A 22,790-nucleotide genomic window follows, 5' to 3' on the forward strand; every position below is an offset into this window, starting at 1 on the left:
TGCGATCCTCGGGTTTTATTTCATTTTTTGCTTTGGTGATTTCTTTGCAAAGTATTTACATTTATTTTCTCCCAACTTACTTGCACAGTTTATATACATTCATTTTTTTTTGCTTTGTTGATTTCTTATATATTTTAGTTAGCAATATGATGCTATGCTATGCTTGTTTAAAACTATTAAAAAAATATTTTTTTATTAAAAAAAAATTGTGATTTAAAAAGAAATCAATAGATTTTATGATAAAAGTAAATTTTGATTATAAGAAATTAAAGTTTTTGACAATTGATATCTATTGGTAGAAATGACGACGACGACGACCGATGAAGGCATCAGCTCTTCAATCCCTTCCTGCAATTGCAACAGCGAGTCGTCTCGAGAGCTCCTTCCTGTGATAAAGAAGGAAGATCTGTCAGACGTATGGCAAATTAATTAATGCACTGGATCAAGATGAGAAAGATCTTATAAAATAATAGTTAAATATATTATATTGTATGAAATTAAAGATTAAATAATAAATAGGAAAAAAAATGAAACCATCGCGATTCAGCCATCGGGCCGTCCACTATTGTTGAAAAAGAGGTAAAATGAAAACGTCTAAGTGGTAAATGTCTGGATGGAGATTTACATAGGCGATGAAATTTTCTATTAAATTTTTTAACCTCCTGCCTACTATAATCTTATTCTAAATATTTACCACTAAATCATGGCCTCCAGGGATAAATAATAAATAGAAGATAGAACAGAATTTTATAAATATATAAATATGGATAAGGTAAGAAATGAACACGTTGGAAAGAACATTAGAGTTACCACTCAAGGGCAAAAGTAAAAGAGGATGTTCTTTTTTTTTTTTTCTAAATACTTAATGATATAATTGTCATCCAATATTATTTTCTCCCATCTAAATCATGAACTAATCGGGTATATTATTATAGATATGAAATCGTAATTACTAAATAGTTTTAGTAGATACAGTTTTATAGCCACTACTATATAGAATTTATTTTGAGATTAAAATTGCTCGAGCCTCTAAAAAGAATTTAAGCGACTTTTTTGAGTTTGAAACTTGGTTATTGCGGGTTTCATTCCATAATTGATTATAGATCTCTAAATGAATTTTGATTTAATATATTATATATCCCGTGACTCAATTCGAGTCAAAATTTATGATATCTTAAAATTTAGAATTTAATATTACATTATAGCAACTACAGATAAAATTATAACTGCTACAACTACATGGTAACTCAGTTGTAGGAACTACGAAATCATACCAACTATAATTGCATGACAGCTCAATTGTAGCAACTACAAAATTGTAACTGCTACACAGTTATAGCACCTTAGTTGCTAGAACATGAATGTTAAATCTAAACTTTGAGAAACCATAACTTTTAACTCAGGTTTTGCACTTATAATAGATCAAATTAAATCTTGTTCAGAGATCTACAATAATTATAAGGTGGAACCTATAATGGCCTAGTTTCAAGCCAAAAAAATCATTTAAAACATTTCGGAGACTCCGAACAATTTTAGTCTTAATTTTTTTCTATGTTGTAGTAGCTATAGTTTCATAATTATTATAAAGCGCCCAACCAGCTCAGGATTTAGGCAAGAGATGAACAGTACTGGAGGATAGTTGTGTCATTTTATAAGGGATGAGATATCCTTTTCATAAAAATTTAAAGTAGGGTGCCACTTTGATGATTTGGAAAAAAAAAAGATATCCTTTTGATTTTTGCCCTAAACTTAATATATTTAAGATGTTATTGTAAATGATAAGTAAAATTTAAAAGGGCCTTCTTTTTTACTGGAATCGTCAAATCGTCAAGGAGATATTTCTTTTTTATTTATTATCAAAAGGGCTTTCCATCTTGTGTCAATATATATTTATTTTAAAAACTACCCTTATTTTTGACATTGTTATAACAACTACGGAATCATAATTGCAACACTTTAATTCTGATAAAATAATAAATTATATTAAAGCAATTATAATAATTCATAGTTGTTACTATTGGGGTTGTAAGGTTGCAAACATACTCCTATATTGAAAAACATATGGGAAAAATAATGAGTTTATAAAAAAAAAGATATCTGCATTAATACGAGGCCTTTTGAGTAGAGCCTAAAATTAAAACCATGAGAGTTTAGTCTCAAAGTAGACAATATCATACCATTATAGAGATATCTTAATTCTTTTGGTTCCAATAATTGATATCAGAGCACAGACTACCAGAAAGTCTAATCGCCGACTGTACATAAGAGTTATGGTCTAATCAGACCATGTGAACAAAATATTGACATCGAACAAAAGAAGTGGAGGCTCCCATATCCGGATTAAGAGGATCAAACATCAACCAAGAAGTTCTAGTAGGTCGGTTGAATCGAGAGGCAGGAAGACCCGGTGGGTCGAGAATCTAACGTCAAACGGATAGTCTTTCCACTTAAGGGGAGGATCCTGTGGTCATTTAAGGGGGACTGTTTAGGCACAAAGTGGACAATATCATACTATTATAAAGATATCTAAATTTTTTTTGTCCTAATCGTTACAATATATATATATATACTTCAATTATGATCAACACTTATAAATTATATTATAGTAGTTATAGTTCATGGTTGATATTATATAGAAATTTCATTTATGGGCAACACTAGTCAACTCGGATCAATACTAATAATTATGTGTTGTAACAATTATAGTTCATATCTCTTATAATATAGATATTTCATCTCTAATCAACACTAATGAATATTAGTTAACACATGTCAACATTATATTATAATAGCTACAGGTACATAGTTACTATAATTATATAATTATAGTAGTTACGAAATCATAGTTGCTACAATTATATACGCTAATAATTATGCGTTGTAGGCAACAAAGGTGAAATCGTTACCTTGGCGGCTGTTCCAGGGTGACCCCCCACTATTTGGAAGGGAGGTAAATCACAGAGGATTTCACCCAACAATAATAGCACATGCAAAAAGGGGTTGAGGCAATTACTAACGAGAAATAATTATGTGTTATAGCATCTATAGTTCATAGCTCTTGTAATATAGACTATTCATCTCTAATCAACATTGGTGAATATTATTTAACACATGTCAATATTATATTATAGCAGTTACAGGTTCATAGCTGCTATAATTATATAATTGCAGTAGTTGTGAAATCATATCTTCTACAATTATATACATTAATAATTGTATTGTAACAACTATAACTAGGTGATCCTGTCCGAATGCTGAGTCGATGGATGCTGGGCACGTGACGCTCTCCCAGGTGATGATGTGGATCTCCGACCGGTCGTAGGGAGCTCCGGCGAACCTACAAGGAAGTCGGGCCGGGAAAGTGTTCCCGGCGACGATCCTCTGACGCTCAAGTCAGACAAGAGGAAAATGATGTAGCTCCAAAGATGAGAGATCTCGTGGATTCCATACCTCCGGTGAAGTATGAGGGTTCTTATATAGAGCTCTGGGGAGACTTGTGCACACCTACCGAGGCGTACACGTCTCCTGTACCATACCTTAGTATGGGCTTGCCAGAGGAACATGCCTGACACCATACCGCTACAGTCCGAGCACCTCTCTGATGGGATGGTAGAACCTTCTGTCGTGAGATTCTACGTATGGCTTGGTCGTTGAACATGCTTGTTGTCAGAAGATGTCTCCCAGTGTCCCCTTGTCCTTGTCTCCTTTTTCCCCGAGCCGAGCGTCCCTCTACTCGGCAATAATCGATCCGACCGGACGTAGGTATCGGTCCGATCGGGTGCTCGGTTGAGACTGTTCCTTCACAGCCTTGCTGCTTTATGCCTCGGCCGAGCGGGCTGGCCGCTCGGCCCGACGACCCTGTTCACCCTGAGCGTCGGAAACCCGACTCCCCGTCGAGTTGTCTTTGATTCCGCTTGGACCCGTTCGGCCGGTTGATCCTACTCTTCTCCGATCGGCCGTTTGACTTTTGACCTCCACGTGGCGTTGACTCCCCTCAAAGGGGGTCCCCCGACCTTACTGCCGGATCACTTGCCTCCCCTTCAAGTCTAGTCGAAGGAGGCGATTAGTCCGACTGACTGGACCGTTAGTTGCACCGAGCGGCGTCTCCGTGAAACTATCTTCCGCTCGGCACCCACGGGGGTAGCTATAACGTCAGTCAACGCCAACATTCCTTGGATCTCTTCGAAGTCTGCGCTAATCTTCGACGTTAAGGTCGGGCACGCGCTCATTAAATGCACCCAGTGGCTGGCTGCCACATGTCACTGCTGTCGTCATCGTACGACGGCGGCGTCGCGGGCGACGAGACCGAGGCAGTTTAAAATGGACGGCTCGATGCGTGCTCCGGTTCCCGTGACCTGCATCCGACGGTGGAGGTCGTTCGGGCTCAGCCCTATAAAGCCTTCGCCTTCTCGCCGCATTTGTGTCTTCGCGTGTGCCGTAGCCTCCTTTGGCGTTTCAGTGCTCCGGTGATCTCATTGCTACTTCTTCCGGCGACTCCGTGTTCCTCGTCGATCTCTATTCTTCTCTGTAAGGTTCTTCTTCTTTTCTATCTTTGGTTTTCTTTGCGTTTCTTTCCCGAGTTTTGGTCCTCTGGGCGCTGTCTCGTTTGTCGTCCTCTTCTTTCTATTATCTGCCTCTTGTGGTTTCGTCCGTTCGGACAATGGCCAGTTCTTCTCAACCTCAAGACCCAGCCCTTGGCCCATGGTATACCACCATGGAGTCGCGCTTCGATCGGCGCGACGTCGATATTCTGATGGACACTTTTGAAATCCCTTCTGATTTTGAACTTATCTTACCCTCCCCCTCCGCTTGGCCACACAAACCGTCGCGCGGAGCTTTCTGTGTTTTCCGTGACCAATTCATAGTCGGTCTGCGATTTCCAATTCATCCCTTCATCGTTGAAGTTTGTAATTTTTTTGGCATTCCGCTCGGAAGCATAATCCCTAACACTTTCCGCCTTCTGTGCGGCGTCGTCGTCTTGTTCAAAATCCACAACATTCCCCTCCGACTGGAGGTCTTCTACTATTTCTACTACCCTAAACAGTCCGAGTTGGGCACTTACATGTTCCAGGCTCGGCCCGGTTTAGTTTTCTTTAACAAACTGCCCTATTCCAATAAGCATTGGAAAGAATATTATTTCTACCTCCGTCTTCCTGAGCGGGCCTCCTTCCAAACCCAATGGCAGGTCGGACCACCAATCTCCCCTGAGCTAAAGAGGTTCAAGACCCGACCGGACTATCTTCACGCTGCCAACATGCTAGCCGGTCTGAAATTTGACATCAATAAGTTCTTGCCTGAAGGGGTGATGTACATATTCGGCTTGAGTCCGATCAGGACCCCCCTTCCGAGCGGCTTCGGTAAGAATTTTACTCGTACATTTGCCTTGATTGCTAACTGATTTTCTCCTTTTTTTTCCTTTGCAGCGGACATCGTCATGGAGTCCATGATGGCCGGCATCTTGAAAAGGAAAGCGGCGGCGCTCGAGGCCGCGACTGCCAAAGAGATGGAGGCGCTTGGTATTGAGCCGGTCGGCTCACATGAAGGGGAGAGCGGGACTCACGAGGAGTCGGTCGCTCAGGCCTCTCCCCAGGATGTGGCAAGAGGAGCCACCCCCAGCGGAGGACCAACAGTCCAAGAGGAAGGCTCCGCTCAGGAGGAAGAGCGCTCTCTTCGACAAAAGAGACGCCGAACGGAGACACCACTCAGCTCGGCCACATCCGCGGTCCAGCCGACCGAACGAACCACCGCCGATTCTCGCGGCAAAGCTCCAGCGATCGAGGCGATCTCGTCCGATCGGACCCCATCCCAGCTGGATGCGTCGGCGGACCCTCTCGAGGCCATTCCAGTCAGCGCCCTTCCGCCCGCTCCCCGCCGAGTCGAACGTTCGGCCATTTTGTCCCAATTTTCTGCGCCGACCTCCGATCCTTCCTCGGCCTCCGCCCAGACGACTCCCGGTCGGCACCGTACCATCCGAGTCTCCTTGCATCTCCCCACTGAAGAGTTGATGCCTGAATCCGATCGGCCCACCGCGCCCGAGCACATGATCACAATGAAGGGTCCCCTAGCCGAGATGTGGGCCGACGCTCGGGTGCGCGTCGCGATGATTCCGCTCAGCAATCTGGCCAACAGCCATATGCAACAGGCCACTGGGGTAAGTATGTTTTCTCAAGTCCTTTACGCATTCTTTCCGGTCGGCTATTAACAATCTTGCTTATGTCAGAGATGGGTGGAGGAGATCGCCGTCTGCAACCGTCTGGCCATGGTGGACGAGGAGCTAAAGCGGCTAAGGAGTTCGGGCGGCGCGCCTTCCCAGGGTCCATCATATGCCGAGCTGCAGAAAGAGCTCAAGAAGGCCCAAGACTTGTTGGCAGCCGAGCAGAAGAAGACGGCCGACCAGGCTCACACTCTGGCCGAACTTGATCGCCGGAACAAATCACTGGATCGCAAAATAAGCCTGGCCACCCAGCAGAAGAAGACGGCCATCGCCGACCTGGATAAGAAGAATGTCGAGGCTCGGGGCCTAGAGCAAAGGGTTAAGGAGCTGATGGATCAGCTGGCCGGCGATAACGCGACCCGATCGGACGTGGTGATGAAGCTTGAGGCTGCCTTGCAAGAACACCAGGCGGCCGCCGACGCCTCCCGAGCGGCCCTCAAAGAATACCAGGAGGCTGAGCCAGGCCGGGTCGCCGCCTTGAGGCAAAATTACATCCGTTCGGTCGAATTCTCCGAAAAAGTATGCGAGTGGATGTATACTGCTTTTGAGCTTGCTATGACGACCACCACAACTTATTTGAAGTCCAAGGGTCATCTTCCCAACTCCGTCCTCATCCCGGCCCAAGACCAAGCGACGCTCCTCGGCACCATCCCAAAGGACATTTATGACTTCTTTGAGTAGAAGTTTTTATGTAATGCGGCCGCTCGGCCAAAAACTATCCTTTTTTGTAATTCGGCCGCTCGGCCTTAATTCCCCTGTTTTCAATGAAAAATTTATCTACGTTGTGCGCCTTCTTTTTTACTTTACTTTGTATGCTTGTGGGTGATTGGTCGGAGCCTATGACACACAACTTGGCCAACTAGGCCTTCCGAGCGGGCGTAGGTGACATTCGACTTGTCACTACTTTCCCTCGCCGCTTATCTTCAAACGTCTTTCGTTCCGGCCGGAGGGTTTATAGTCGCCGGCGTGACTCTCGATATTTAACGTCGAAGCTCGACGGCCTTCCGGCCGGAGGATTTATAGTCGCCGATGCGACTCTCGATATTTAAAGTCGGAGCTCGACGGTCTTCCGGCAGGATGGTTTATAGTCGTCGGCGCGACTCTCAATATTTAACGTCGGAGCTCGACGGTCTTCCGGCCGGAGGGTTTATAGTCGCCGGTTCGACTCTCGATATTTAACGTCGAAGCTCGACAGTCTTCTGCTTGGATGGTTTATAGTCGTCGGCGCGACTCTCGATATTTAACGTCGGAGCTCGACGGTCTTCCGACCGGAGGGTTTATAGTCGCCGGTGCGACTCTCGATATATAACGTCGAGCTGATCTTCCGACCGGAGGGTTTATAGTCGCCGGTGCGACTCTCGATATTTAAGGTCGGAGCTCGACGATCTTCCGCTCGGAGGGTTTATAGTCGCGAGCTCGACTCTCGATATTTAACGTCGGAGCTCGACGGTTCTTCCGCTCGGAGGGTTTATAGTCGCCGGCTCGACTCTCAATTTTTAACGTCGGAGCTCGACGGTCTTCCAGCCGGAGGGTTTAAAGTCGCCGGCGCGACTCTCGATATTTAACGTCGGAGCTCGACGGTCTTCCGCTCGGAGGGTTTATAGTCGCCGGCTCGACTCTCGATTTTTAACGTCGGAGCTCGATGGTCTTCCGCTCGGAGGGTTTATAGTCGCCGGCGCGACTCTCGATATTTAACGTCGGAGCTCGACGGTTCTTCCGCTCGGAGGGTTTATAGTCGCCGGCTCGACTCTCGATATTTAGAGCTCGACGGTCTTCCGCTCGGAGGGTTTATAGTCGCCGGCTCGACTCTCGATTTTTAATGTCGAAGCTCGACGGTCTTCCGCTCAGAGGGTTTATAGTCACCGGCTCGACTCTCGATTTTTAACGTCGGAGCTCGACGGTCTTCCGCTCGGAGGGTTTATAGTCGCCGGCTCGACTCTTGAATTTTAACGTCGGAGCTCGACGGTCTTCCGGCCGGAGGGTTTATAGTCGCCGGCGCGACTCTCGATTTTTAACGTCGAAGCTCGATGGTCTTCCGCTCGGAGGGTTTATAGTCGCCGGCTCGACTCTCGATTTTTAACGTCGAAGCTCGACGGTTCTTCCGACCGGAGGGTTTATAGTCGCCGGCTCGACTCTCGATATTTAACGTCGGAGCTCGACGGCCTTCCGGTCGGAGGGTTTATAGTCGCCGGCACGACTCTTGATATTTAACGTCGGAGCTCGACGGTCTTCCACTCGGAGGGTTTATAGTCGCCGGCTCGACTCTCGATTTTTAACGTCGGAGCTTGACGGTCTTCCGGCCGGAGGGTTTATAGTCGCCGGCTCGACTCTCGATATTTAACGTCGGAGCTCGACGGTCTTCCGCTCGGAGGGTTTATAGTCGCCGGCTCGACTCTCGATATTTAACGTCGGAGCTCGACGGTCTTCCGACTGGAGGGTTTATAGTCGCCAGCCCGACTCTCGATATTTAATGTCGGAGCTCGACGGTCTTCCGCTCGGAGGGTTTATAGTCGCCGGCTCGACTCTTGATATTTAACGTCGGAGCTCGACGGTCTTCCGCTCGGAGGGTTTATAGTCGCCGGCTCGACTCTCGATTTTTAACCTCGGAGCTCGACGATCTTCCGCGCGGAGGGTTTATAGTCGCCGGCTCGACTCTCGATATTTAACGTCGGAGCTCGACGGTCTTCCGCCCGGAGGGTTTATAGTCGCCGGCTCGACTCTCGATATTTAACGTCGGAGCTCGACGGTCTTCCGCTCGGAGGGTTTATAGTCGCCGGCTCGACTCTCGATTTTTAACGTCGGAGCTCGACGGTCTTCCGCTCGGAGGGTTTATAGTCGCCGGCTCGACTCTCGATTTTTAACGTCGGAGCTCGACGGTCTTCCGCTCGGAGGGTTTATAGTCGTCGGCTCGACTCTCGATTTTTAACGTCGGAGCTCGACGGTCTTCCGCTCGGAGGGTTTATAGTCGTCGGCTCGACTCTCAATTTTTAACGTCGGAGCTCAACGACCTTCAAGGCTAATTTCAACACGGATGATATATGCCCTGCCGATCGGCACGGGGTCTTTGTGTAGTCATCCGTTCGACGAATAATGCCAAATGCGTTTTATCACTTTGCTTCCTGCATTAAAAAGACACAGGCGACCATACATAAAACGAATTACATCGGCACACCTCTCACCCAGCTCGGTATGGCTGGGGATGATTTGCGCTCCACGGTCGATCCAGCTGTCGTCTGTCTTCATCCACCAAATAATAGGCACCCGAGCGGAGCTTTTCGATGACTTTGAAGGGTCCTGGAATGTTCTCGGGATCACACGGCTAGTGGTGCTTCCCCTTGAATGCCGACCGGATCTTTATCTCGGCCCCATGCTGAAATGTTCTCCGCTCGGCCTGCTGATGCTGACGTCGCCTGTTGCTCTAAGCGCTCGGCTTGCGCCTTTTGTTTCTGCCGCACCATGAGCTTAGCTGCTCTTGCCTTGATTAGAGCGTCAAGCTCCTCCTGGGAGAGCATCACGGTGTGCAGTCGTCCAGTTTCGTCCATCTCTTCCGCTCGGATGCAGGTGCGTTCCCACAGACGGCGCCAATTTGATCCTGTCCGAACGCTGAGTCGATGGACGCTGGGCACGTGGTGTTAGCTAGAGCCCTAGAGCCAATCATTAGATGATTGTATTTTGGACTTATTGTATCATATTCTATATAAATAAAGGTATTTGGATTTTGGTTATTATACTTACTTGTATTTGTGCCAAATAAACTAAGTATAATAATGTCCTTGAGTAGATGATTTTCACCTATATCAATCGGTTAGTTGAACCGATAGTGAGATGATATAGGGAACACTACTCTTAATCATTCCTAGTCGAGTATTAACATTCAGGGACAATGTTAATGCAATAAGACTAGCATGTAGGTCAACTCGATGACTTGATCTCACAAGTCATGGATATAGAGATATCAAGTTGACACATGGGTATACATTAGAGAATGTATACTGAATGACCCGCCATGAGAAAGTATCATGGATCGTTATATGAGTGTCATATACTTTCTCATGTGGCTATTAGTATAACTACTAGTCCTTAGACCTGAAGTCACCATAGATCCCTACATAAATTTGGTTTCGTCAAAAGTCACCCGTAACTGGGTGGACTATAAAGGCGATTACTGGGTATGTAACGAATTATGCAGAGGAATGTGAGTGATGTAGATGAGATCTATCCCTCCTATATGACGGGAGAGACATCAATATTCTTGATAGAGTGAGACCACGAAGTACATGACCATGCCTAAATGAGTCAATATAGGATATTGAGCTTATTTGATTTAGTGAGTCTACTTGGAGTTCAAGATTTAGATTGGTTAGAGGATGACACGGTCTATGCCTCACATTGACCAATCTAGATGTCTAGGATAGAAGGACACTTGTCATATATTGTGAGGAGTCACAATTAGTAGTCACAAGGTGATGTTGGATCTCGACATTCTTGTAACTTGGGTAGTAATGATGTGTTGCTAGATACCGCTCATTACTTATGCTCCTAAATGGGTTTAGGGCATTGTCAACGTTACAAGAACCTATAGGGTCACACACTTAGGATAATTAGATGGAGATTAGGTTCATATGATGAACCAAGAGGTCTTGATTCATTTGATGGATCCAATTGGATTAAGAGTAATCCAAATTGGGCTAATTGAGTTAGACTCAAGTTGATTCATGTATTCAATGAGTCTAATTTAGATTATGACTCATTAAATCAATTTAATTTAATGAATTAGATTCATTATATTAAGTTGGCTTGAATCAAATGGTTAGATTAGATCAACCATGGAAGAGATTTGGTCAAGTTTGACTTGACTTGATAGGAAGATTAAAAGTCAAGTTTGACTTGACTTTATGCCACCTCATTGGTGAGTTGGCATTGATGTGGACCAATGATGATGCACCACATCATCATGGTTGCCACCTCATGGGAGTTACTAGTGAGTGTCACCTCATGGAGGTTACATTCCCTCTTTGATGACAACTTAATGCATTAATGAGGAGGTTACATTTGGGAAATGTGGCCGACCACAATTTGAATGAAAATGGATTCATTTTCATTCAAGTGATTATTATTGCATCTTCTTCCTCTCAAGCTCTTCTTCTCCTCCTCATCTTGGTCGAACCACAAATAGGTGCTAGCACACCTCTTTGTGTGTTTTTCTCCACCTACGTGTTCGTGTGGATACTTCTAGAGGGGTATCTATCTTGATACTCTCGAGATCCGGCGTTTTGGACGAGCGGGATACGCGAAAGGCACGCTTCGAAGGTATAATTCTTCTTCATGTAGATCTAGGAGTAGATCTAAGTTGTAAACTCATACTCGTATCATTTTGAAAAGTTTTCTTCGTACGAGATCCGTTGGCTAGGGTGATTCAGGGTTTCCGCGACGCGAAAAAGCGGTTTTCGCGGCCCGAAAATCCCAACAGTGGTATCAGAGCCACGTGCGAAGCTTGTACGAGTTCAGTTTTTATTTTTATGAAAAATAAACATTCTGTGAATTTCTATAAATTTATGATTTTATGGTTTTTATGGGTATTTTTCTCGTAGAAGCGAAGCACAAGTGTCTCGGCACTTGTAGGCTTCGGCTACCGGGAAGAATTTTCAAAAACGGCTTTGTTTCGACCCAAAACTTTTTGGGACAGCGGACTAAGGCGCTCTTGGATCGCTTAGGAGCAACTCGCGATGGTTAGATCGCGGGTAGGGGTACTACCCCTAACCCCGCAAGGGGATTTGCTCCGCGATTGCGCCCGAAATCGCTAATCGGGACTGCCGGGAAAAATTTACTCATAAAATCTGTAAAATTATGAAAAAATTACAGAAAATTAGAGAAATATATAATTTTGAATTATATATTAATTTTGTGATAGTCATGGCCCAAAAACCCAATTTGATTGGATAAAATATGTTGTAATTCATAATACGGCCTGCGCGCCGTGATGTGATGTGCATGTTGTACTTTTATTTTATTTTTTTTTCTCGCGACCTGCGCGTCGTGCCTTTCTTTTATTCTGGTTGTAAATTAGATTTAGACTCGAATGTAAATTGAGTTTCAAAAATTGTAATGTACAAAATTGGAGCTGTGGAAGGTCCACTCGAGACGGAGTTACGAGGAAGGCGCGAGCAACACAAGGTGGTCAAAAGGAAGGCGCTTGAGAAGTTGACCTTAGGTTGACCATCCGATCTTCTCATTGGCTTGAGAAGATCGTAGTAGGGCCATGACATAATCACAAAATAATTTAATTAATTGCTTATATGTATGTGATGCATGTTTAATTAAGTAGTTAATTAGTGCCTAGCGATTAGATTAGATCTAAGTCGTGCACATGATGCACCCTTCGATTAGATTAGATCTATCGAGTATATGATATGCATCATCTTTTAGATTAGATCTAAATCACGTCAACTCATAATGTCTACCGTGCCGTGATACCTACCACTACCTCGATCACATGCTGTTGTTGAATCTGCCAAAGCAGAGCAACACATACTATCTTGGTAGGGTACGGAGGGACAATCTTGGTCCCGCCTATCAACGCATGGGCGAATACAAACTCAATTAGATTGAGTATTACTAGTTTACTCGGTTGGATCGAGTACAACTATAGGCATTCTTCCAATGGTTGGAAAGATAGGTCAAAATCACATATATATTAACTCTCGGGCGTATTAGCCAAAGCTAACTCGAGTTTTTAATATAAATGCAGATTTTATCCTATAAACAAAAGTTGCATAGAGATGTAATTGGTAATCGTTACCTACCGATCATACTAAGTCTTGGGCATATTAGCCAAAGCTAACTCAAGGGTTAGTATGATGTGGATCTTGTCCCACATGAATTATAGAATTCAGTGGGAGCATCATTTAGTTAAAGGCCTAATTAAATGATTAAGAATATGATATTTATTTCTACTTTTATTCTGTTGTAGATAACCATGACGTCAAATACGAACACCTTCTCCCTGCGATCTGTCCTTGAGAAGGACAAGCTCAACGGAGCAAACTTCCTGGACTGGTACAGGAACCTGAGAATAGTTCTCACTCAGGAACGTAAACTGTACGTTCTGGAGCAGCCCATTCCGGAGGCTCCTCCTGCCACTGCCCCGCGAGCTGACCGAGATGCTTTCAAGAAGCATCAAGATGACGCATTAGATGTGTCCTGTCTAATGCTCGCGACCATGAACTCTGAGCTTCAGAAGCAACACGAGTTAATGGGCGCTTATGATATGGTTGAACATCTTCGTCAACTATATCAAGGACAAGCGAGGCATGAGAGATTTGAGATCTCAAGGGCACTGTTTCAGTGCAAGATGTCAGACGGGGCTCCTGTAGGCCCATATGTACTCAAAATGATTGGGTACATAGAGAACCTACAAAGGTTGGGGTTCCCACTTGGCCAAGAGCTGGCCACCGACCTGTTCTTGCAATCCTTACTGGATAGCTATAGTCAATTCGATCTAAACTACAAGCCATTGCCCGAGCTGTTTAGCATGTTAAGAACTGCTGAGCTAAACCTTAAGAAGGCTAAGCCCAACACTGTTATGATGGTTCGAAACATAAGGGCAAGGGCAAGCCCAAAGGCAAGGGAAAGTCCCAAGCCAAGGGCAAAGGCAAGGCACTGAAGCCTAAAGGAGGGGTCGCCAAGGATGCTACCTGCTTCCACTGCAGTCAGACCGGGCACTGGAAGAGGAACTGCAAGGTATACTTGGAGGATCTTAAGAAGCGAAGTGAGACTTCCACTTGGTATATATGTTATAAGTCAATCTATCTATTTCTACATCATGGGTATTAGATCTGGATGTGCTTCTCACATTTGTCTTGATGTCGTTGAGAAATAGCGGGGCATTGACAAAGGCGAGGTGGACCTACGAGTAGGCAATGGAGCACGGGTTCTTGTAGGGACTTACTTTCTATCTCTGCCCTCTGGGCTTGTACTAGAGCTAGTCGATTGTTGTTATGTGCCTGCATTAACTAAGAACATTATATCAGTTTTTTGTTTGGATAAGAAAGGTTTCTCGTTTACTATAAAGAACAAATGTTGTTCCGTCTATTTAAACGATATGTTCTATTGTAGTGCACCTCTGATAAACGGACTCTATATTCTAGACCTTGAGAGCCCTATCTATAACATAAATACCAAGAGGTTCAAGTCAAATGACATGAACCAAACCTACCTCTGGCACTGTCGCTTAGGTCATATAAATGACAAGCGCTTATCCCAGCTTCATAAGGATGGTTTGCTGGACTCATTTGATTTAGAATCATATGAGATATGCGAGTCATGCCTACGAGGCAAGATGACCAAGACTCCCTTTAGTGGGCATAGCGAGAGAGCAACTGATTTGTTAGGACTCATACATAGTGATGTATGTGGCCCTTTCAATGTTGCTGCTAGAGGCGGTTATAGATACTTCATCACATTTACTGATGACTTCAGTAGATATGGTTATGTGTACTTGATGACACATAAGTCTGAATCCTTTGAAAAGTTCAAAGAATTCAAGAATGAAGTACAGAACCAGCTTGGCAAGAGTATTAAGATACTTCGATCCGATCGAGGTGGAGAATACCTTAGCCATGAGTTTCGTGACTACCTAGCTGAGTGTGGGATTCTATCCCAACTCACTCCTCCTGGGACACCACAGTGGAATGGTGTATCCGAAAGGAGGAATCGTACCCTATTAGATATGGTACGATCTATGATGAGTCACACTGATCTTCCGACATACCTTTGGGGCTATGCTCTAGACACGGCAGCTTTTATACTCAACCGAATTCCATCCAAGGCCGTGATTAAGACACCATATAGGATATGGACTGGGAAAGATGCCCAGGTGTCTTTCATAAGGATTTGGGGTTATGAGGCTTACGTTCGACGTCAAGTCTCAGACAAGTTAGGACCCAAATCCGACAAGTGCTACTTTATTGGATATCCCAAGGAAACTAAGGGATATTATTTCTACATTCCCAGTCAGCACAAGGTAGTTGTGGCAAAGACTGGGGTCTTTCTAGAAAGGAACTTTGCTTCTAGAAAGACTAGTGGGAGCGCGTTCGATCTTAAAGAAGTTCAAGATGCGAACAATAGCACTGATGCCTCGATGAAAATTGAACTGGAACCACAAAGTGTTGTGGATGATGTTGTTCCATAAGGAGTTGAGGAACAACAACCAGTTCAAGTAGACATACCTCTTCGCAGGTCTGATAGGGTACGTCGTCAGCCTGAGAGATACTCATTTCTCTTGTCTGACCATGATGACGTTATGCTCATAAAAGATGAGCCTACCACCTATCAGGAAGCTGTGATGAGACCAGATTCCGAGAAATGGCTAGAGGCCATGAGATCCGAAATGGAATCCATGTACACCAACCAAGTATGGACTTTGGTTGATCCACCTGAAGGGGTAAAACCCATTGGGTGCAAGTGAGTCTTTAAGAGAAAGACTGACATGGATGGACTTATCTATAAGGGTCGCTTGGTAGCTAAAGGTTTCAAGCAGATTCACGGTATTGACTATGATGAAACCTTTTCTCCAGTAGCGATGTTTAAGTCCATTCGGATCATGCTTGCTATTGCAGCCTACCATGACTATGAGATATGGCAGATGGATGTCAAAACCGCGTTTCTGAATGGAAACCTACTCGAGGATGTGTACATGACACAACCCGAGGGTTTGTAGATCCACAAATACTAAATGTATGATGCATAGGTCCATTTATGGACTAAAACAAGCTTCTCGGAGCTGGAATCTTCGATTCGATGATGCAATCAAACAGTTTGGTTTCATCAAGAACGAAGATGAACCTTGTGTCTACAAGAAGGTTGTAGGGGATATAGTTGTCTTCCTCATATTGTATGTGGATGACATACTACTCATTGGGAAGTGCATCCCTATGCTTCAGTCTGTCAAGACTTGGCTAGGGAGTTGCTTCTCAATGAAGGACTTAGGTGAAGCATCCCGCATTCTAGGGATACAGATCTATAGAGATAGATCTAAGAGATTGCTTGGCCTAAGTCAGAATACATACATTGACAAGGTACTCCTTCGGTTTGCCATACAGAACTCCAAGAAGAGATTTCTGTCGATGTCACATGGCGTGAGTCTTTCGAACACTCAAGGTCCCTCTTCTAGAGAGGAGAGAGACCGCATGGATCAGATCCCTTATGCCTCAGCCATAGAATCGATCATGTACGCCATGCTATGTACTCGACCTGATGTCTCGTATGCTTTGAGCATGATGAGCAGATACCAGTCAGATCCAGGTGAAAGTCACTGGATAGCGGTCAAGAATATTCTTAAGTACTTAAGAAGGACTAAAGAATATTTCTTGATATATGGAGGCAATGATGAGCTAGGGACATAGTTGTCTTAGGCAGTGATGACTATGTAAGGATCAGATCGGGGTTCGTATTTTGCATTAATGGTGGTCTGTGAGTGGAAGAGTTCGAAGCCACAATAGCTGATTCTACGATAGAAGCCGAGTACATTGCTGGCAGCAAAGGAGGCGGCTTGGATCCGCAAGTTCATCATCGAACTTGGGGTGTTTCCATCTTGACCCCATTGAGCTCTATTGTGACAACAATGGAGCTATAAGCGAAGGAACCTCGCTCACACCAGCGGACCAAACACATACTACGGCGCTTCCATCTCATTCGAGAGATCATCGAGAGAGGAGATGTGAAGATTTGCAGAGTACCTACAGAGGCTAACATCGCAGATCCCTTGACCAAGGCTTTGGCACAGAAGAAGCATGATGGTCACACTAGGTCATTTGGGCTTAGAGCCTACACTGATTGGCACTAGTGCTAGTGGGAGATTGTTAGCTAGAGCTCTAGAGTCAATCATTAGATGATTGTATTTTGGACTTATTGTATCATATTCTATATAAATAAAGGCATTTGGATTTTGGTTATTATACTTACTTGTATTTGTGCCAAATAAACTAAGTATAATAATGTCCTTGAGTAGATGGTTCTCACCTATATCAATCGGTTAGTTGAACCGATAGTGAGATGATATAGGGAACACTACTCTTAATCATTCCTAGTCGAGTATTAACATTCAGGGACAATGTTAATGCAATAAGACTAGCATGTAGGTCAACTCGATGACTTGATCTCACAAGTTATGGATATAGAGATATCAAGTTGACACATGGGTATACATTAGAGAATGTATACTGAATGACCCGCTATGAGAAAGTATCATGGATCGTTATATGAGTGTCATATACTTTCTCATGTGGCTATTAGTATGACTATTAGTCCTTAGACCTGAAGTCAACATAGATCCCTACATAAGGAGTTATGTACTTTGGTTTCGTCAAAAGTCACCCGTAACTGGGTTGACTATAAAGGCGATTACTGGGTATGCAACGAATTATGCAGAGGGATGTGAGTGATGTAGATGAGATCTATCCCTCCTATATGACGGGAGAGACATCAATATTCTTGATAGAGTGAGACCACGAAGTACATGGCCATGCCCAAATGAGTCAATATAGGATATTGAGCTCATTTGATTTAGTGAGTCTACTTGGAGTTCAAGATTTAGATTGGTCAGAGGATGACACAGTCTATGCCTCACATTGACCAATCTAGATGTCTAGGATAGAAGGACACTTGTCATATATTGTGAGAAGTCACAATTAGTAGTCACAAGGTGATGTTGGATCTCGACATTCTTGTAACTTGGGTAGTAATGATGTGTTGCTAGATACCGCTCATTACTTATGCTCCTAAATGGGTTTAGGGCATTGCCAACGTTACAAGAACCTATAGGGTCACACACTTAGGACAATTAGATAGAGATTAGGTTCATATGATGAACCAAGAGGACTTGATTCATTTGATGGATCCAATTGGATTAAGAGTAATCCAAATTGGGCTAATTGAGTTAGACTCAAGTTGATTCATGTATTCAATGAGTCTAATTTAGATTATGACTCATTAAATCAACTTAATTTAATGAATTATATTTATTATATTAAGTTGGCTTGAATCAAATGGTTAGATTAGATCAACCATGGAAGAGATTTGGTCAAGTTTGACTTGACTTGAGAGGAAGATTAAAAGTCAAGTTTGACTTGACTTTATGCCACCTCATTGGTGAGTTGGCATTGATGTGGACCAATGATGATGCACCACATCATCATGGTTGCCACCTCATGGGAGTTACTAGTGAGTGCCACCTCATGAAGGTTACATTCCCTCTTTGATGACAACTTAATGCATTAATGAGGGGGTTACATTTGGGAAATGTGGCCGGCCACAATTTGAATGAAAATGGATTCATTTTCATTCAAGTGATTATTATTGCATCTTCTTCCTCTCAAGCTCTCCTTCTCCTCCTCATCTTGGCCGAACCACAAATAGGTGCTAGCACACCTCTTTGTGTGTTTTTCTCCACCTACGTGTTCGTGTGGATACTTCTAGAGGGGTATCTATCTTGATACTCTCGAGATCTGGCGTTTTGGACGAGCGGGATACGCGAAAGGCACGCTTCGAAGGTATAATTCTTCTTCATGTAGATCTAGGAGTAGATCTAAGTTGTAAACTCGTACTCGTATCATTTTGAAAAGTTTTCTTCGCACGAGATCCGTTGGCTAGGGTGATTCGGGGTTTCCGTGACGCGAAAAAGCGATTTTCGCGGCCCGAAAAACCCAACACGTGGCGCTCTCCCAGGTGATGATGTGGATCTCCGACCGGCGGTAGGGAGCTCCGGCGAACCTGCAAGGAAGTCGGGCTGGGAAGGGGTTCCCGGTGACGACCCTCCGAAGCTCAAGTCAGGGAAGAGGAAAATGATGTAGCTCCAAAGATGAGAGATCTCGTGGATTCCATACCTCCGGTGAAGTATGAGGGCTCTTATATAGAGCTCTGGGGAGGTTTGTGCACACCTACCGAGGCGTACACGTGTCCTGTACCATACCTTAGTATGGGCTTGCCAGAGGAACATGTCTGACACCATACCGCTACAGTCCGAGCACCTCTCTGATGGGACGGTAGAACCTTCTGTCGTGAGATTCTGCGTATGACTTGGTCGTTGAACATGCTTGTTGTCAGAAGATGTCTCCCAGTGTCCCCTTGTCCTTGTCTCCTTTTTCCCCGAGCCGAGCGTGCCTCCGCTCGGCAAGCATCGATCCGACCAGGTGCTCGGCTGAGACTGTTCCTTCACAGCCTTGCTGCTTTACGCCTTGGCCGAGCGGGCTGGCCGCTCGGCCCGACGACCCTGTTCACCCTGAGCGTCGGAAACCCGACTCCCCGTCGGGTTGTCTTTGATTCCGCTTGGACCCGTTCGGCCGGTTGACCCTACTCTTCTCCGATCGGTCGTTTGACTTTTGACCTCCACGTGGCGTTGACTCCCCTCAAAGGGGGTCCCCCGACCTTACTGCCGGATCACTAGGGTTGTAAATGAACCAAATATTCATAAACAAGTTTGATGTTCAGCTTGATAAGAAATTATTTATATTTGTTCAATGCACACAAGATCAATTAAATAAACAAGCTTGAACTACTTATTAAACTAAACAAAGAAGCTTGAATATATATATTTAGCTCAAAAGTTTTTATGAACAATGTTCATTAATAAAACTCTTATCAACATGCTAAATAAATTTAAAAAAAAACTTTTAAAATGAACAAATAAGTTTGAATTATTAAATTCAACAATCAATCAAACAAATTTAAATTGGGAGCTCGATAACATCTAAACAAACCAAGTTTAAATCAAGTTTAAACCAAATTTAAGCTTATAAAAAATAAACCAAGTCAAGTTTAAATAATTATTTCAGAGGCTTAGCTCATTTTAAGTTTGACACGACTTAACTCGATTACCTTATCAAACAAGTATGAATACCTCAAAACTTGGCTCGGCTTGAGTTATTTATAGCTTTATTCATAACTCTTGTAATATAAATACTTCATCTTTAATAGTTAATATATGTCAATATCATATTATAACAACTATAAGATTATAGTTATTACAATTATATAGTTATAATAACTATAAAATTATAATTATTATCATTGTATACACTAATAATTATATAATTATTATCATTGTATACACTAATAATTATGTGTTGTAGTAATTATAGTTCTGAACTTTTGTAATATAGATGCTTTACTTTACTAACATGGATAAATATTAGTTAACACATGTTATGACTGTTATAATTATATATTATAATAACATAAAAGATAAGGATAATTTTAAAAAAAATAACATATATAGACATGGGCGGAGGTCTTTTTTATATAATAAATAAAAATTAAAAGCCCCTTTGACAATTGTAAGAAAAAGTTAGTGACTTTAATTTTTATTTATAAATAAGAATATTAAAATGAAATAAAATAAAATTAAATATAGATGAAGAGGACTGACCGCATGAGCTGTCTGTCCGCTGCGGAGGCTGACAGGAGCCCTCTGTTTTCCTCCGCTCGCCTGAGAAGATACGGGATCACTTGCTCCACCGGACCGAATGGCAAGTACTTGCTCACTTGAAACCCAGCGTTCCGAAGTCCATACGACAGCCCATTTGCCATCCCCATCAGCTGCGCGAACTTCACCCTCTCATCTTCCTTCCCGATTCCTAGCTCCTGAGCCTTCAACGCCGCTGCTTGCGCTGCACAGTACGATCGATAGATCATCTTTCTCGGCGCACGTACGTGTGTTTATTCTGAATCAGACGAAGGGAAGAGATTTGATTTGAGGAATACCGGATTGAAGGTTGTGGGTGGCGACGACGACCGCAGCAGCTCCTCTGCTGACTCGCTCAATCATGAAAGAAGCACAGTCGTTGAAGCACCGGTGCGTTTCTTGGATGCTCCCGTGCAGTGGAGACGGCGCGGCCATGGCCGCTGCCAGCCGGGTCTCTCTGCTCAGGTAAGCGCCTCGGACGAGCTTGACCCCCAGACTGACCCCTGCTGCTGCTGCACCTTCCGCAGCGTTCATCATCCTCTCTCTCGAGTCCCTCAAATAAGTCTGAATTGTCCCGTAAACAGTAGGCCGATCGCCGTGATTGAACTTTAACGCTGCCCAGTAGGTGAGGTAATCGATGGCGGGTTGAACGGAGGAGTATTCGGCGTCGATTAGTAGGGGGATGTCGGCCTGTGCGCACCTCTGGCAGATGGCGGAGAGCCGGCGTGCGGCCAGTTGAAGGTCGTTCTCTTCGGTCTCCGTCAGGGGATGCGGCTCGGTTGGGGTGAGGTGCAGAGGACTGGACGCGCAGAGAACGGGGAAGGAATGAGATCTCCATGCGACTGGCCGAAATGAAGGATTTTGCTGCTCCCATCGTAGCGCATCGCTCGCTCTTTCTAGCAGTGAGATGGGAGCGAGAGCAGTCATCTTCACGCAGACGCTGGTCTGAGATGGGAGGTGGGTGAGCAGTGGCATGGTTCTGTTTGATCGGGAAAGGGGGAGATTTGTGGTTAGGTGGGACTTACGGAGGTGGGCGGGAGGGACGAGGCCATGTCGACGGCGCGGAGGAAGCCGGCGAGGTTGCGGTCGCAGGCAGCGGCGTCGTCGGCGTCCTCCATCCCGTAATCGAGGATGGAGCGCAGCCCGGCATCCGTCCACATCGCGCGCACCGTGCGGGCGGCATCCTCGACCTGCTCGCCGGCGCAGAAGTGGCGGTGCACCGTGGCTCGGGCTGCAGTGAGGACGGCGGCTCGGAGGAGTCGACGTTCCTTCGGAACGGACGAGCGGAGAGCCGCCGCGGCGAGGTCGACGAGGGGGCCGGAGGCCATAGCGGAGAGGGTGGCGAGGGAGCGGAGGAGGGCGGAGGTGGGGACGGAGGCAAAGAGGCGCCTGGTGTCGGAGAGGTCGATATAGAAAGGTGGCTGAGGAGGTGGAGGGAAGCCGGCGGCAGGGAGCTTGGCGGCGACGGAGGAGAGGGAGCGGGCGGTGATTTTGGTTGCGCTTCTCATCGTCGGCGTTTGATTCTATGGAATTCAACGGCGAGTCCTGTTGGTATTCATATGACTGATCCGGTCTGAGGGGAGTTTCTGACCGATCATTCGATTCCGACGGATGTTCAACATATTCGAATGGGCAAATTACCTCACTGTCCCTACACCTTTTCAGTCATCCATGTTTTTTCCCCTTTAATTTTTTTTTCCTAAATAAATCAGTCATGCAACCTTTTAAATAGATCGTTTGTAACTTCTCCATTAATTTTTTCTAAAAACATTCACGGAAATTATTCCTGAAGACATCTACCCCTACCATAGCTACCTCCTCTTTGGCACCCGGTGATGATGACAATCTCCCTGATAGTAAATTGATCGCATCCGCTCCTTATGATGGTAGTCAAACCCGGTCCAGTGGAAGTACAGCGAAGAAATACAGCTGCGACTCCTTGAAATTTTAATCAAATATTATTCGGATGATAGGAAACTTTTTATTCTTAAAAAGATTCAAAAGGTAAATAGGAGATTTTATAGTTTCAGTCAATCTTTTTGAAAAAAAAAAAAATTGACTAATGACCTATAAATATCTTTTTAAATGGCTGATTTATTGAAGGAAAACAATGGAGAG

The 22,790-nt window shown here is 44.5% G+C and overlaps 1 protein-coding gene across 1 annotated transcript; it reads right to left on the reverse strand.

Annotated features, from left to right (window-relative positions):
- Window positions 1–238: 238 nt before the first annotated feature.
- On the reverse strand, window positions 239–22,287 carry LOC122008581 (proline dehydrogenase 1, mitochondrial-like). The gene is made up of 4 exons (XM_042564349.1): window positions 21,698–22,287; window positions 20,972–21,617; window positions 20,637–20,877; window positions 239–386 (listed from the first exon to the last, which is right to left on the reverse strand). Exons 1-4 carry the CDS (start codon window positions 22,178–22,180, stop codon window positions 338–340), a joined length of 1,419 nt encoding a protein of 472 aa, XP_042420283.1. The 5' UTR covers window positions 22,181–22,287; the 3' UTR covers window positions 239–337.
- Between the last annotated feature and the right edge of the window lie 503 nt (window positions 22,288–22,790).

This window comes from Zingiber officinale, chromosome 8A (assembly GCF_018446385.1).
Source record: "Zingiber officinale cultivar Zhangliang chromosome 8A, Zo_v1.1, whole genome shotgun sequence".
NCBI classification, from domain to species: Eukaryota; Viridiplantae; Streptophyta; class Magnoliopsida; order Zingiberales; family Zingiberaceae; genus Zingiber; species Zingiber officinale.